The sequence below is a fragment of the Trachypithecus francoisi genome, unplaced genomic scaffold (assembly GCF_009764315.1).
Source record: "Trachypithecus francoisi isolate TF-2019V2 unplaced genomic scaffold, Tfra_2.0 Lachesis_group0, whole genome shotgun sequence".
In the NCBI taxonomy this organism is placed as follows: Eukaryota; Metazoa; Chordata; class Mammalia; order Primates; family Cercopithecidae; genus Trachypithecus; species Trachypithecus francoisi.
In genome coordinates this window covers 139,030,248-139,046,065 of record NW_022681453.1, presented here as the reverse complement: position 1 = coordinate 139,046,065, position 15,818 = coordinate 139,030,248, and the positions used below count along the sequence as shown (strand labels likewise).

The window sequence follows — 15,818 nt, the reverse complement described above, 5'->3', positions numbered from 1 at the left end:
TTTGAAGTAGATGTTAAATTTTTTCATTTTTATTATCCCTAAAGATGCTTGCTTGGTATTTGTTTTATTTATATGATAAAATATATTAACTGATTTCCTAATGTTGATTTTTTTCATTCTTGAAATTACTCACACTTGATTATACTGTATGTTTTATACATGGGCAAATCTTTTAACTACTATAATTTTAAAATTTAAGCAAATTTTCTAAAATATGATATTTCCTGACTTCTTAAACAGAACACTGCATTCCACTTAACATTGTCTTGACTCATTACCCCAGTTGTGGACATTGTGGTGTGTAGTGGGCTTCAGGTCCCATTTGAGTTTGAGCAACTTCTTACTCTGTATTAAATGCTCCACAGACTGTTCTTTGCTTGGGGTTCTTGGGATTGATTTCTTTTGTTTTTCTTATGCTTTCAAGGCCTACTTCTTATAATTCATTGGTTACCTTCCTGTAATAGTCCCTCTCTTCTCTTTACTTAGCTCCTTTTTAATGGTTGTGGGCTTACAGGCTATATAATTAGGCGTGTTATACAGTGATTTCCAAAATGACAGTAAATAAGCTCTGAGTCAAAGCGTGGGGCCCTATTCTCTAGATGAAAGGCATCTGTTTTATATCATAGATTTTTAAGATATCCAGTTAGGAATTTTAGAGATATTTTTCTCCCTTTTTAGTTGTTGGCTATTCCGAAGAATTAAATAATAAAATTGGTTAGTTTGTTAATTCATTTGATGCTTGTTTATTGAGCATCTACACAGTGCTGCATACTGGAGAGTAAACCTCAAATAGGTAAGATGTAGTACATAAATCAGCCTCTGCCTAGCAAATCACATGGGAAAATAATCTTGGGAGAACTTCGTTGTAGAAATTTTGATGAAAACATTTTGAGTTTTATTCTCTTTGGTAATAAATTTAATTTAGGATTTTTTTTTCAAAAATTTTGTAAACAAAACATTGTCATTGGCTAGACATCTAGGAACTTGACTGTCAGTACACCCAATTAACACTTAGCTGATAAGGGTAGTTCACTGTGCCTCAACTGTTTGAGCAGACAGTCTGGTTTATGCTGAACACAGCTGCTTTCCTTCTGGGAATCTGGAATTTTCATATATTTTAGATAGAGGTTGCCTACATGACCAGCGCCTCATAAAAACTTTGGCCACTGAGTACTCAGTAGACTTCCTTGGGCAGAAACATCACATGCATGTGCTGCATTTTCATTGCTGGGGGAAGAGTGTGCTGTGTATGACCCCTCATGGAAGACAGAGGACATAAGGAAACTGGCACATGATATCCTGTAGTCTTCTGCCTGCATCCTTTCCCATGTGATTCAGAGGTGGCCTTACAATGCTGCTGTGCTACATCTTAGCCATGCTGAGTTCTGTGAATTCTCTAGCGAGTCTCTGAATGTGAGGATGTTCTTGGAGACCTTTAACACAAATGCCTAGTGTTTACTGATCTCTTACTATATGCCTAGCTCAGTACTAATTGTTTTACATGGATTATCTCACTGAATCTTCCCAACAGCAATATTTTATGAAGTAAGTGAGTATCATTATCAGCATTGGAGAGTGAAGTTGTTTCAAGCTTCGTGAGGTTAAGTAACCTGTGTAGGTCCTGTAACTCATACGTTTATTTCAGTGTCTGTATATGTTTCAGATGTTTGTACCTTATGGTATATTATTTCTATTGTTCAGAGTAGCATTTAAGTGAGGACAACTACTGAGTTGTTTTTTCTTTTGTCTTTCTGTATTTGGTTTATTCTCTTATTTCAATAGAGCATATTTGCCAGTAACTTTCTGAGAAGGGGCACATGAGAGGTATATTACTTAAATCTTTATTAGTGTGTAAAATATCTTTCTGTCTCAAGCTAAATTGATAGTTTGGCTGGATATAGAATTCGAGGTAGGACATAGTTTTTCCTACCGAGTACTTTTTAAATATCTTTACCATTTCAGGTATGAGCACATTCTTGTAGAACCTGACCCAGTACCAGCCTATGCTCTGAAACTGCTAGTCGCGATGACTGAACACAACCCAACCTTCACAAGGTACTGGAAGTTCATATTTCTTTTTCTTGTGTCTCACCTATAAAATGAATTTTATGTGTTCTGAAAATGTTATAAAAGATGAGATTCCAAAAGACTAACCTTTGAGTTGTCAATATCATCATTTTTTTAATGTTTCATGGATTGTAATATCTGTCATTTATGCTGTTTTGACTCTCGTTCTCATATTTTTAATTCTTATTAGAGTCGGCATACTGTGGAATGCATACTGCTTTAAAATAACTTCTCTTAAGAGATAAAACAATATATGTACTTTAAAAATTGGTGCCTCATTTTGTACTGAGCAGTTTATTAAATCTCAATAGTATTTATCGACTATTATTTGCTACCATTTTATTTAGTTGACATGCTTTTTTTTTTTTGAGATGGAGTCTTACTCTATGTCACCCAGGCTGGAGTGCAGTGGCTCAATCTCAGCTCACTGTAACCCCCGCCTCCTGGGTTCCAGCGATTCTTCTGCCTCAGCCTCCCGAGTAGCTGGGATTACAGGCGGCCACCACCATGCCCAGCTAATTTTTGTGTTTTTAGTAGAGATGGGGTTTCACCATGTTGGCCAGGCTGGTCTTGAACTCCTGACCTCAGGTGATCCACCCACCTTGGCCTCCCAAAGTGCTGGGATTACAGGCATGAGCCACCCCGCCTGGCCGATATATATATATATTTAAGTGGTAGAGAGCTTTTATCTTTATTGAAGGTACTGAATATGCTGATGGCAAATTTCTTTAGAACTAGTTGCTGGGATGTTTTTAGTTTTGAAAAGAATAGTTTGTCTGAGAGGTCCACAGAAGGGGAAGAAAGGAGAAAGGAAGAGGTTCTTTTTGCTTTCAAACAAGAAAACTTACTTTCTTGTACAGGTGGTGTCTGAGGACTTTTTGGGATTTAAATACCATCTGTAGGTGCAGTGCATCTCCGGAGCTACCAGTTGGTCTTTAACAAAGAACTAAATCACATAGCCCCTACCATCTTGATTTTCTGTGGTCTGCTGTCCAGTCACAGAAAGTACTGCATTATTATGAGCCACTATGACTGTTGTTACTAGCAAACAAGAAAGGCTGTTATTAGAAAGTGCTCATATCCGAAACACTCATCCCATTGGGTGTGTCAGGACACATAGATTTGCTGTGACTGAGTCACAGGAGACAAGTTGCTCTTGGTCTTTTGGGTTTGGGTTATGCTGGGGCTGTAGTAGTTCTCGAGCCTATTACCTTCCCTTATCCATTTCCAAAGGATGCCATGTAAATACTATCCTCTATTCTCTGAGCCATGGTGCAAAATAATCCGGGGAGCACTAAACTAACACCCTTTTTATCTTTGCCAATTGGAAGCGAAGTGTTTGCTTCAGTGTTTCTATAGCCTTTTAGAGAGCCTGAGCAATGAGCCTTCCAAATTCATCACTCAGAAGGGATCGTTCTCCATTCCTGAAGAAGAAATTTAATTCTAAAGACTGAATCTGTATTAGAAGTTGCATAAAAATTCAGATAGTTATTTCCTTCCTGGACTTTTGACATCATGTGCTAATACTGTATCCTAATTTTATCCTTTCATTAGATTGAACAGATTGCAATTACTTTTTTAAATGTAACTTTGGCTCATTCACGTGTCATGTTTTCTAGACTCCTTTTCCTTCTTGCCAACTCTATTCAGCTTAATTTCCTCATATTGAGGAGAAAAACCCTAGAGAAGTAGAAATAGTTCTTTGGACTCTATAGAATCTTTTTATCTTAAAAGTGATTAGAGACTAGGTTTAGAAGTCCATTTACTCTAGTTTTTAAAAAAAGTTTACAAGCAGACTCTAGTGGAATAGTTTTTTGTATTTTTTTGTTTTGATCGAACAAGTAATATTTGAATATACTGTTTTTGCCTTAAATTCTAACAATAAAATCAAGAGATCTTCTTGGCTTCTCCATCTCCCACACCCTCTGCCTCACAGGTTTCTCCCTTAGGGGTAGTAATTGTTATTATTTTGGTGTATGTCCTCCTGAATTTTTTCTGGCTACTTAAATTCTGTCTGTCTGTCTGTCTCTCTCTTTCTCTCTCTCTCTCTCTCTGCCTGCCTGCCTGCCTATCTGTATGTATGTATATGAGTGTATATATACGAGTATACACACACATATGTGTATGTACCTGTGTATATGCCTCCTGGGTTCAAGCTATTCTCCTGTCTCAGCCTCCCAAGTAGCTGGGATTACAGGCATGAGTCACCACACCTGGCTAATTTGTTTTGTATTTTTTAGTAGAGACAGGGTTTCTCCACGTTGGTCAGGCTGGTCTCAAACTCCCAACCTCAGGTGATCCACCTGCCTCGGCCTCCCAGACTGCTGGGATTACAGGCGTTTGCTGCCATGCCTGGCCTCTTTTCTTTCTTTTATACATAACTAGCATGTTATGTATGTTTTTCTGCCCTTTGATGTTTTTCACTTAACTGTCTATCCTCTAGATTTACTTCTGCATCAATACATAGAGAGCTTCTACATTGTGTTTTACAGTGGTAAGATCTTCCATTGCATGGATATAACTTTTCTAGTGTCTAATGGATAGACTTGTTTCTAATCTTATGTAATTGCAAATAATGAATACTCTCATAAATGTGTAATTTTGTACGTATGAATGTATATCTTATAGGATACTTATAGGATATAAATGTATTGAGTATCAAAGGAGAAATACATTGAACTTTTTTTATATGGCCAAATTTTTTTCCCTTGGGTTTACCATTTTACACCTCCAAAGGACATATCTGAGGATGCTTACTTCTCTACAAGTCTTGCCATCAAAACTCATTAAACTTTGCAATGTTGCCATTGTGACAGGTGAAATGAGTTATTTCAGAGTAATTTTAACATGTATTTCTCTTATGAGTGAGAATGACTACCCCTTCAATCCATTTTACTTTTAACAAAGTCTGAGTTGTTCCATATTTTTGCTGTCATGAATAGTGCAGCCATGAATATTCCTATGCAGGGGTAAAAATGCTGGGTCTGAGGGCTTGTGGTAACCCAGATCCAATGGATACACTGTACCATAAAGGAGTTTCCCAGGTGGGTTGTACCAATTTACATTTCTATCAGCATTGTTCAAGAGGCCCCGGCTGTCATGTAAGCGTTAAGTAAATAAATAAACAAACAGGTTTATTGAGATATAATTTACGTGGATTAAAATCACTCATTTGAGGTATATAGTTCTATGAGTTTTGAAGAAGGTATACAATTATGTAAACCACCATCACAATTAAGATAAAGAGGGTTTCTATCATTTCAAAAAGTTCCCTTGTGCTCCTTTGAATGTTACCTTATCATTCTGTTTGCTTGGGGAATATGACCACATTGATTTTATATTTCATTTTAATTTTAAAAATTTATTTTTCAGAGTTAATATATAACATGTTCGGAACTTCAGTATTTGAAAGGGTATACAGAGAAAAGCAATCCTTCCTCCAGATAGAACCACTGCTGCCAGTTTGTGTGTGTGTGTGTGTGTGTGTGTGTGTGTGTGTACTGTTTTTCACATAGACAGTAGCATGCTGTCTTTATCATTTCTGGACCTCTTTTAAAAATTAATAGTTTTATTGAAATATAATTCATATCTGTGCCACTCTTTTAAACAGATACATAGTGTTTCATTTTATCAATATTACATATTGATTTAACAAGTCTCCTTTAGGTGAATATTTGTTCTTTCCTAATCTTTTAGTATTATAAAACAAAGCTACAGTTAATGAAATAGGACATTGATCATGTGTGTGAATATATGTGTACTATAAATGAGACATGGAATTGCTTATCAAAAGAGATTTAAGCAAGTGATTTCCAAACTTGGCTGTACATTAGTATCACTTGGGGAGCTTCTAAAAAATTTGAAGTCCAGGCCATACCCTAGGCCAATTAAATCACAATCTCTAGGGCTAGACACTGGCATCAGTAATTAGACGCTCCCCAGCTGTTAAATGTACAAACAAGTTTGAGAACCTCTGGTCTAAGTATTTGTAATTTTGAGAGATGTTGCCAAATTTTCCCCAATCTAAGTTGTGGCAGTTTTCTCTTTCCACCATCTGTGTTCAAGTGCCTGTTAATTCAAAACCTTTATCAAATTAGTGTATATGTGATCTTCGCCATTCCCTTATTGTGACGATTAAGTCTTTGATATTAATTTCTAGTTTTATTGTATTGTGATCAGGTAATTTTTTTTGTTCTATTTCTGTCTTATTATTTGCTTTGGCCTAATATATGGTGAATTTTTGTGAATGCTCTGTTTATATGCTTACTGTAACCAAAAAAATTAGTCTTTGTGCTAGGGAATGTCACCCCTGATTTTGGCAAGTGCCTAAAATGGCACTCATTAACCTTAGAGATCCTCCCCCGTTATTTGGTATCAGTAGTGTTTTTTTATTTTTTTTTATTTTTTTAATCTTTATGAGACGGAGTCTCGCTTTGTCACCCAGGCTGCGGTGCAGTGGTGCGATCTGAGCTCACTGCAACCTCCACTTCCCAGGTTCAAGTAATTCTCTGCCTCTGCCTCCTGAGTAACTGGGATTACAGGCATCCGCCACCACGCCTGGCTAATTTTTGTATTTTTAGTAGAGATGAGGGTTCACCATCTTGGCGAGGCTGGTCTTGAACTCCTGACCTCATGATCCACCTGCCTCGGCCTCCTAAAGTGCTGGGATTACAGGGTGTCAATGGTTTTGAGGCAAAATGGTCAACTACAGATGTACATCAAGTGTAGAGTGCCTTAATTGTTTGTGCAGATAGATTTCCAAATATGTAAAAATAACCATGAACAATTTGTTACAAATTTAACTTGCTTATTAATTCTGTCCAACAGCATCATGTTTTTTGAAATATATGTGTTTTAATTTTGTTTGTATATATTATGAGTTTGGAGTACCATATAATAACTATTGGAACATTAAACCATCCTGTATCAAGTGGAGCATTATGATTTTTTTTGAGACAGAGTCTTGCTCTATTGCCCAGGCTGGGGTGCAGTGGCACAATCTTGCCTCACTGCAACCTCTACCTCCTGGGTTCTCGCCATTCTTCTGCTTCAGACTCCTGAGTAGCTGGGACCGCAGGCATTTGCCACCACGCCTGGCTAATTGTTTGTATTTTTAGTAGAGACAGAGTTTCACTGTGTTAGCCAGATGGTCTCGATCTCCTGACTTCATGATCCCCCCCGCTTGGCCTCCCAGAGTGCTGGGATTACAGACACGAGCCACCGCATCCGGCAGCATTATGATTTTTATGTGTTTATTCTTATTTTATAGAATTCTTAGTTGATGGAAGTCATTAAAGCTTAGTCATATTACCATTGGGAATTTATTGTTCCCCTTTAAGTGAGGGACGAGCATAATCAAATCTGCATTGTACATGACCAGGATTTAAAAAAAAAAAAGTACTGCCCTGGTGGATCTAGTTTATTATTGAGTGTATAGCAGAAAGGTAAGTTGTTTGCCATGTTGGTTGGTGCAGTTTTATTGGAAGGGAAGTGTTAACTCCCCTGAGCACTGCCCTATTCTCTCTCCTTAATTTTACAGTAGGTTGCACCAAAACCATTCCTCTCAGAGAAAGCAACACTCCAGTATCTTGTTTCCATTAAGAGATAATGAGCTTTCAGCAAATCTTCCTTAGCAAACAAATTACATTTTAACTTCTTCCAGTTCTTTTGGAGCAAAATTTAGCTGTTTTCCTGAATTGCCAAAAAAAAAAAAAAAATTGTTTACATTCTGTATCTAAGAATTGTTATTTTAGTTTGCTTGTTAGAGCTATTTGTTTAATGACAAGATTCATAAAAGTCCTGTTCATCAGAATGAAATTTTAGGGATCTCTTAAATGAAGTTCACAGTGAATTAATGGTATAGTGTTGAGTGAAAAGTACTTCTGGCCATATAGTCACCAGTCTTCAGCTGACTTCTCTCATTAGTTTTTGGTTCATTTGTTCATTCTTTCATTGATTTATCAAACATCTTAATCAGCAACTACTGAATGATGACAAAAATAAATATGTTCTTACTCTAAGGGTGCTTAGTATTTAATGACGGAGATAGATTTATAAATAGGCTTTTATTAAACAATGTAATGATTTTAATACATGTAATGATTTTTTAGTGCCATGTCTTTTGATGATGATGGCATCTAAAGGAATTTAACCCAACTAGCTGTATGATTTTGGCCAAGTTGCTTCATTTGTCTGTACCTAAATTCCCTCCTCCGGAAAATAAGATTAATAAATATTAATATTTCTGTGGACCCCCTAGTCCATAGAAAATGCCATATAAGTGTTCCCTCTTCCCCCTCCTTTCCTTTCTTCATCCTTTCATTATTCTTAGGGAAAGAAATATTAATATGAATATTCCTAAAAGAGGTAATCCCTTTGACAGAAGGTAGAAATGTCTAGTGGTATTGATTCAAACCAGAGCTCCAGCACCCTACAAAAAATTAGGGGGAAAAGTTTTTCAGTAGCAGAAAAAACTTGCATGGGCAGGACGGTCTTTTTGAATTGACGTTGCAAAGCGGTTGTGCAAGCCATTGGGGATACCCCAGTCACAAGATAGCTTCCACTTCAGTTTGCCTTTTAATTTATTATATGCCTTAATAAAGTTAGGCATTGCCATATTCTTACATATTTTAATTCAAATTTTGTAGTCTGGTAAAAGTAAAAGCCCAAATCATCAGAGATGTTTGAGATATTTTTTAAAATGTTGTTAAAATAAGCCATTTAAGTTTTTTACCCTCAATTAGCTGAATTTGTACAGCTAAAATATTTCCTTTGATGAAATCTCAATATGTGAAATAACCATGTAACTATGTAATAAATTCATTCTAATGTTGCCCAGGGTATAGAGCACTGATGTGGTCACCACTTACTGCAGACTTGAACTCCAAGCCCCAAGCAGTCCTTCTACCTTAGCCTCCTGAGTAGCTGGGACCACAGGGGCATGCTGCTACACCTAGATAATTTAAACAATTTTTTTTTTTTTATAGAGATGGCATCTTGCTATGTTGCCCAGGCTGGTCTCAAACTCCTAGGCTCAAGCAATCCTCCCGCATCAGCCTCCCAAAGTGCTGGGATTACAGGTGTGAGCCACTGCATCCCACCAACTTTATTAGAATGAACTGATTTCTTCAGAAATAATTTGATGCTTCTCAAGTGACCTGTGTATATTGAAAAGCCTCATAATGAGACGCAAGTCAGTCTCTGAGTCTGTAAGACTCCTGTTTCTGTTTTAGGGTCACTCATACGTGGTTTCTCGTTATTCTTCACTGGTACTCTGCAGAATAAAATACAAGGTTTCTCTAGTGGGAACTGAGCTCTTGAGCATCTGTTTTTAACTTGCCCTTTCTTCTTTTTGTGACTATAGCTCGTGTTCCAGTGCTTTCAACCATTTGTTCAAATTGGGTGCACATACATGCTTTTCGTCAAAGTAGAATTTCAGGGGATAACGCAAGCATAAAATATTTAAAACACTGAGCAAATTTTGAGTTTTTGCTCCTTTTATCAGTCTCTTGATTCAAAAGCTTTTAAAAGACCCCCTTTCTCTCTGCCTTGATTTTAGGATTATAATGCTATATACTTACCCAGCATGTATGATTGGTGTTTAACAGTTTTGAGCATAAAATTTTATTTTACTGTTGAAAAGTTTAGCATTTTGTTTTTCCTATGGAAATCCTTTTTCTTGATTCAGCTGTCAGTGGTTGTTAACTATCTTTGAAAGCTGTTAGTAAAATAGCACCTCTCATTCTAAAGGAAATGTTGATAGTTAGATATGTTTGTTTTATGTTGTCTTATCTTGTTCTAGAGAAATCCACAATTTATAAGTGTATTTAGAATAGATACATGTTGTCCTTGCAATGGATTTTTTGATTTGTGAACCTGTTGAGTTTGTGTCTGTTGGACTCCAGCCAGGATAGTTATTTCAACACAGTGATATTTTCTCACTGTTTGTGGGCGTAGATGTGAGTTTACAGTCACATGAATTCTTAACAGTTATTTCTGGGTCAGAAGTGGATGGCTTTTTGGTGTGAGATTTATAAGGAAACAACTTAGGTTTATTGTATACATTTATAGTGATTCCCCATTGTGCATTGCAGAGTGGTTTTAAATCTGACTGGATTCAGTAAAGCTTTTTATGTTTTGCAAGACTTCCTAAGGTCTGTAAACTTTCCCTTGTCATCTAAAGGGAGACTGGCAAACTGTGACCCATATGGCCAACTGGCAGCCTGTTTTTGTGTGAGGCCTGTGAGGTAGGAGTGGTGTTTACATTTTTAAAGGGTTGTAAAACTTACAGAGATGAATGTGAGACAGATTCTGTGTCTGGCAAAGCCTAAAATATTTACTTCTGGACACTTTTCAGAAAATGTTTGCTGATTCTTGCTTTAAAGGAATAGAAATTTTTGGTCTTTATTCATGTGAACACAGAATATTGGAATTTTAGAGCTAGATGGAACTTTGGAGATCATCTGGGTCTTTTAAAATGTGGATTTTATTATTCAGGTATGGCGAGGCCAATAGATGAGGAGACAATTGCCATTGAAAAAATAGTTTGTTACTAAAAGATCCAAGAGCAAGGGCATACCATGCCACTGAGTGCCGTGTGAGGAAGAACCAGGGCCAGTCAGGGGGCAGAGGAAAATGTGGACAAGAACTTTTACTGTGGTTTTCATGGGAAGGAACAGGCAAGACAGGGTAAGCAGCCTTAGGATTGGCTAGTTTGAATAATTTCAATGGGCTCTGGAGTGTAGGGGCTGTCCCTGGGTGTCTAGTACCTGACCCTGGAGTTATCAGGGCAGAGGAATATTGGCCTACAGTGTTAAGAGCTCAATAATGGAGATGGTTATGGCTATGAGCTAAGGATTGGTCGGTTTGCATTAGAAAGACATGCTCAAAGGCTAGTTCTTTGCTGTCTCTAGGAATTAGCTAGGCCTGGGACAGGCATTCCCTCTAGGTTAGTAAGACCCCAGGATATCAAAGCATCAAAAATACAGAGTAAAAAGATATTGTTAGTATACTGTGCCAGTGTCTTCATTTTATACATCAGGAAAATGAGGCCCCAGCAGTAATTTGTGTGTCCTAAGGCCCACAAGCAATTTGAAGCAAGATCAAATTTTGGGTTCACATCTCCTGGTTTATTCATGGTGCTTTGTACTACTCAGCAGAGTCCCTTTCTTCTTTTAAGAATCCAAATGAATATCACAAAGAACTTAAAGTCAAAGTGTTTTAAGTTTCTTTGTGTCACACTTATAACAGTCCAATTTCTCAACACAGTCATTCTTAGTGTCATGTGGATAAAAACAAAAGCGTGATTCTCCTGTTTCCCCCTGCTATCATCATGAGGTTCTGACCCCCACCTCTTTTTGCTTTTCATTACTGTGTTGCTCTCGGAACTATTTGATTCGTAGTTTGAGTCTATATCCTCGTTCAGTTTAGCCTCTTCCTTCTCCCACTGTCCTAGGTTTTGAGCCCTGTTCTGGCTTATGACTTAAACCACACTGATAGGGTTGATATCTCTCCTTTTTATGTTAATTATGATATAACTCATCACTGTATCTCCTCTAGAAACAAACCTAAGCCTTTACTTAAGCACTGATGAAGTAAGTGTTAATTATCTCCGTCTACTCCACTATTCTTTTTCTGATAGGACTGTAGAAAAACACCGACCTGAATTCTTAGGAGTTTTGTCCCAGATATTCTGTTTTTCTTACTTATTCATAAGGAAGATCAATGGTAATTGATCTAAGCTTGTTTTGATATTATTTATATTTTCAGGATATACAAAACCTATGTGAGTTTTGCTGTTCTAGGTGGTAAATATTTCTGCTTATTTTCTTCCATTATCTTGCTTCCCATCATAGAGGTTTCCCCTTGTTTCATGATAATTCGGTAAACATTTCATTGCCCATCTATATTGTATGAGGCTCAGTTGGGTCCATTGAGACTGTTTGTGTCTGCTGTCAGGGACAACTTAATCTTTTGAATCCTTATTTTCATAGCAGCCCTGTAGACTGGGGGCTTGCTCATTGTAGTTATTCTTCTCTGGCTTTCATGGGTTCCGTGATAGCTTTTCTCAAGGCAGGGTAACGAGAGCCTGGCAGAGAGCTCTCCACGGTGATGTCTCTTTGGTCACATGGTGCCCAGGCTTGAGTCACTCAATGCATGCTTGTATTGGAAGCTAGCAGTTAGTTGGTCTTTGGTCAGAACTGCCTGGGTATTTTGGGGGCTACAATCAACACTAATTCACAGTTCCTTCCTCCTGTATTTAAATAGAAATCTAGAGATCATCATTGTTAATGGAATGCTACCTAACACTTTACCCCAAAGTATTTCCTTAGTTGCCCACAGGAAAATTCCTTTTTACTTTTCTGTCTCTTGAGGTCTTATAGTTTATTTATATCATAGAATCATGGAACTTCAGAACAGAATCAGGTTGGCATTTTTTCTGCCTGCAAAAGAGTTGTCATTCATTCATTCATTCATTCATTCGTTGAGTCACTTCACAACTAGTTATGTTCACTGAGGTGGGCAAAACAAACAATGTCCTGGTGTTAGATGGAACTTATGATCGAATGGAGGTATATAGTAGACAATAAACAAGGAAATCAACTTAAACAAACATACCTTCCACTAGTTACAAGTGCCGTGGAGAATATTGAAGCATATAAAGAGAATGGAGAGTTCTGTGAGGTGGAGTGGGCTGTTTTTGAGAGGGTGGACTGGGAAGGTGAAATGTAGGATTGAGGTGAGGGAGTTAGTTGGCTGTGCTAGTGCTAGCTGCAGTATTTAAAAGCAAGCCTCCAATTTTCAGGGACTTTCAGAAGGAGAGAATAACAATATCCAGGGCTGCTGAGAGGGTCAGTATGATAAGGACAGAGGATTACCATTATTTTGGCATCAGAAGGTGTAACTTCTTTAAGGATAATTTTCAGTGCTGTGTGGGGCAAAAGCCTAGTGGAGTGGATTGAGGAGGAGATAAAGAAGTGGAGACAGGGAACATCAATAACTCTAAAGGAATTCTGCTACAAAAGGGAGAGCTGAAAATAGAGAGCTAGAAGGAGATATGGGGGTCAAAGGAGGCTTTTCATTTGTTTTTAAGATGATGAATATTTTAGTGTTGTCTCTATGTTAATGAGAACAATCCAATGCAGGAGGCTGATAAATTTTGACTTTCCTGGCCAGATCCAGACCACCACCTGCTTTTGTAAATAAAATATTATTGGAACACAGCTGTCACAGGATCCTTGAGGTGTTGCTTTTGCAGCCGGAAATCTCTGTGGCTGCTGGTGCCTTTGCCCGAGTTTTGTTCTGGCCTGCTGGGCTCGTTCTGCCCACTCGGCCCAGCAGGCTGCGCTCAGCTTGTGTTATCAGCCTGGATCCCATGCCTGCCAAGGGCCAGCCAGGCACATAGTGGCATGGGATGTGTGAGCGAGCATGGGATCTGGCCACCGTGCACAGTCAGGTGTGCCGGCTGTGGCAGGGCGGACAGCTCCAAGTGCCAGCACAGGTGCCAGCTCTGTGCGAGGCTATGGCTGGACCGGGCATGCCACAAGCAGCCTCCACTCTGGGCACCAGGCAACATGGTAGCATCCAGAAGCTTGGAGGTGCTGGGAACCACAGAACCCCAAAGAGGGTATCACAGCCCTGGCTTGGGAAGCCCCTAGGTCTGGGTCTGGGCTCCTTGATGAGAGCTCTTCTCTCTTTCTTGTCTCCTGCAACATGACAAACAGGAGGTGTGTTTCAGCCATGTTTGTGTTATAGCTCTTTCAGTCCTGGCATTTGGTGGGTCCCGAATTCTTGTGCTGCATCCAGGAAGAATGAGGAATGTGGACAACTGTATGCTGAGCAAGACGTAGAGGAGCTTCACTGAGTGACAGAAGAGCTCTCAGGAGACCCAAAGTGGGTAGCTCCTCTCCACAGGCAGGTTGTCCTGACAAGTCGAGGATACCCGAAGTGGGTAACTCCTTCCCTCAGCTGGTAGTCCCCATGTCTGTCTGAGTCTGGCTGAGTCTGGGTTTTCATGGGCTGAGAAGGAAGTGCATGCTCATTGGTCCATGGGTGGAAAAAGCACCATAAGTTCTCACTCTGGGCCATGGACTCTACCTGGAACTGGCAGCCTTGTCCCCAGGCTTCAGGCTATCCCTGGCTTGAAGATGGAGTTTCACCGGGAATCCTTCCTCTTCTGCCCAGGAACCTGTCTGCCTTTTGCCATCAAAATGCCATCCATAGTGGCCCAAGCTGTTTGTGCTGGGGGCCTGTGCCAAGCCACCCTCAACACCCCACCCAGCCTTCCGCCCGTGCTCATTGGCACCCAAAGTCTGGAGGGGGCCGGGGCGGCAGGGGGCTGGTGTGTCTGCACCACCCTGAGCATGCATACCCCCAGCTGGGTTGCGACAGTGCCCAGGCTCGGCCACAGCCAGAGCAGGTGCCAGGAGCAGGGAGAGGCCAGGGAGCAGGAGAGGCACTTCCGAGCTTGGGGGTGGCAGGGGTTGCAGGGATTTTCCAGGCCTAGAGAACACAGGGGTGCCAGGGTCCAGAGCTGTGACTGGGTGGCTGCAGCTGCAGCCGGGAGCACAGGTACCCTGCCCTGCTGACTCAGTAGAGGGCGGGGCTCCTGCCTGTTCCTGCCTCTTGCCAGCCCCACAGAGTGCGCATCCTTGGCTGAGCCTCCCCTACTACAGCTGGCATCTTTGGAGAGGCTGCTTCAGATGAGCTGCTGCTGCCATCACAGCCATACCTATTCTTTTATGTATCGTCTGTGCCTGTGTTTGTATCACAGTGGCAAAGTTGAGTAGCTGTGAAGGACATTGACTCATGGCTTTTTTTTTTTTGATACAGGGTCTCACTCTGTCATCCAGGCTGGAGTGCAGTGGTGCAATCTCGGCTCACTGCAAACTCTGCATCCCAGGCTCAAACAGCCCTCCTGCCTCAGCTCCCAAGTAGCTGGGATTACAGGCCTGTGCCACCATGTCAGGCTAATTTTTGTATTTTCAGTAGACACGGGGTTTCACCGTGTTGCCCAGGCTGGTCTCCTGGGCTCAAACGATCTGCCTGCCTTGGCCTCCCAAATTGCTGGGATTACAGGTGTGAGCCATCATGCCTAGCCTACTTCTGGCTTTTTAGTGCAAGTTTTCTGATGCTTTCTCTCCTGGAAAGGGTAAAACTGGTGATGTTGGAGGGCAAGTGGTGACCTGCTAGATTGATGTTCTTACCCTCTTGTGGATTCCTACGCTCCTCCCCCAACATTCCCTAAAGGAGAAGAGAAGTGTCACAAGTGGAGAGGGGTAATTGAGCTGGAAAATTAAGAAGCTGTGTTTTGGCTTTGAGATGCTTAAAAGTGAGATATTTGAAATGATGCTGACTAGGTGATTGAGGGTAGGCTAAGAAAACAGTTTGCAATTGATGAGGAGGCTAAGAAACCAGTTTGCAATTGATGAGGTCTATCAGTTGGGTGGACAAGGTATTGAATTCTTATTTGGGTAATTGGAAACTATATTACATATTGCTATTTTTAGAATATTCGTAACAACAATGACTAGCACTGTCCTAATGCCTTGTTACTGTTTACATAATTCTATTTGGAGCTGTAGTCATTTGGTACCATCCTTTGTTTCTTACTTTAACATAAACAGTAAAAACTGTTAGGCATTGGCTGGGCGCAGTGGCTTACGCCTATAATCCTGGCACTTTGGGAGACCTAGGCAGGCGGATCACCTGAGGTCAGGAGTTCGAGACCAGCCTGACCAACATGAAGAAAC

General features: G+C 40.0%; 1 protein-coding gene across 9 annotated transcripts in view; it reads left to right on the top strand.

Annotated features, from left to right (window-relative positions):
- ULK4 (unc-51 like kinase 4) overlaps positions 1-15,818 on the top strand; it is a 735,134-nt gene that overhangs the window by 292,975 nt on the left and 426,341 nt on the right. For 8 of the 9 annotated variants that reach the window (XR_004437258.1, XM_033212151.1, XM_033212152.1 and 5 more), the window contains one exon: positions 1,963-2,055. The exons of the other annotated variant lie outside the window; for it this stretch is intronic. Coding sequence is in view for 7 of the 8 variants with exons in the window: in XM_033212151.1 (XP_033068042.1) it covers positions 1,963-2,055 (93 nt within the window). In the remaining variant the exon portion in view is untranslated. The remainder of the gene's footprint in view (positions 1-1,962; positions 2,056-15,818) is intronic. 9 annotated transcript variants of the gene reach the window in all.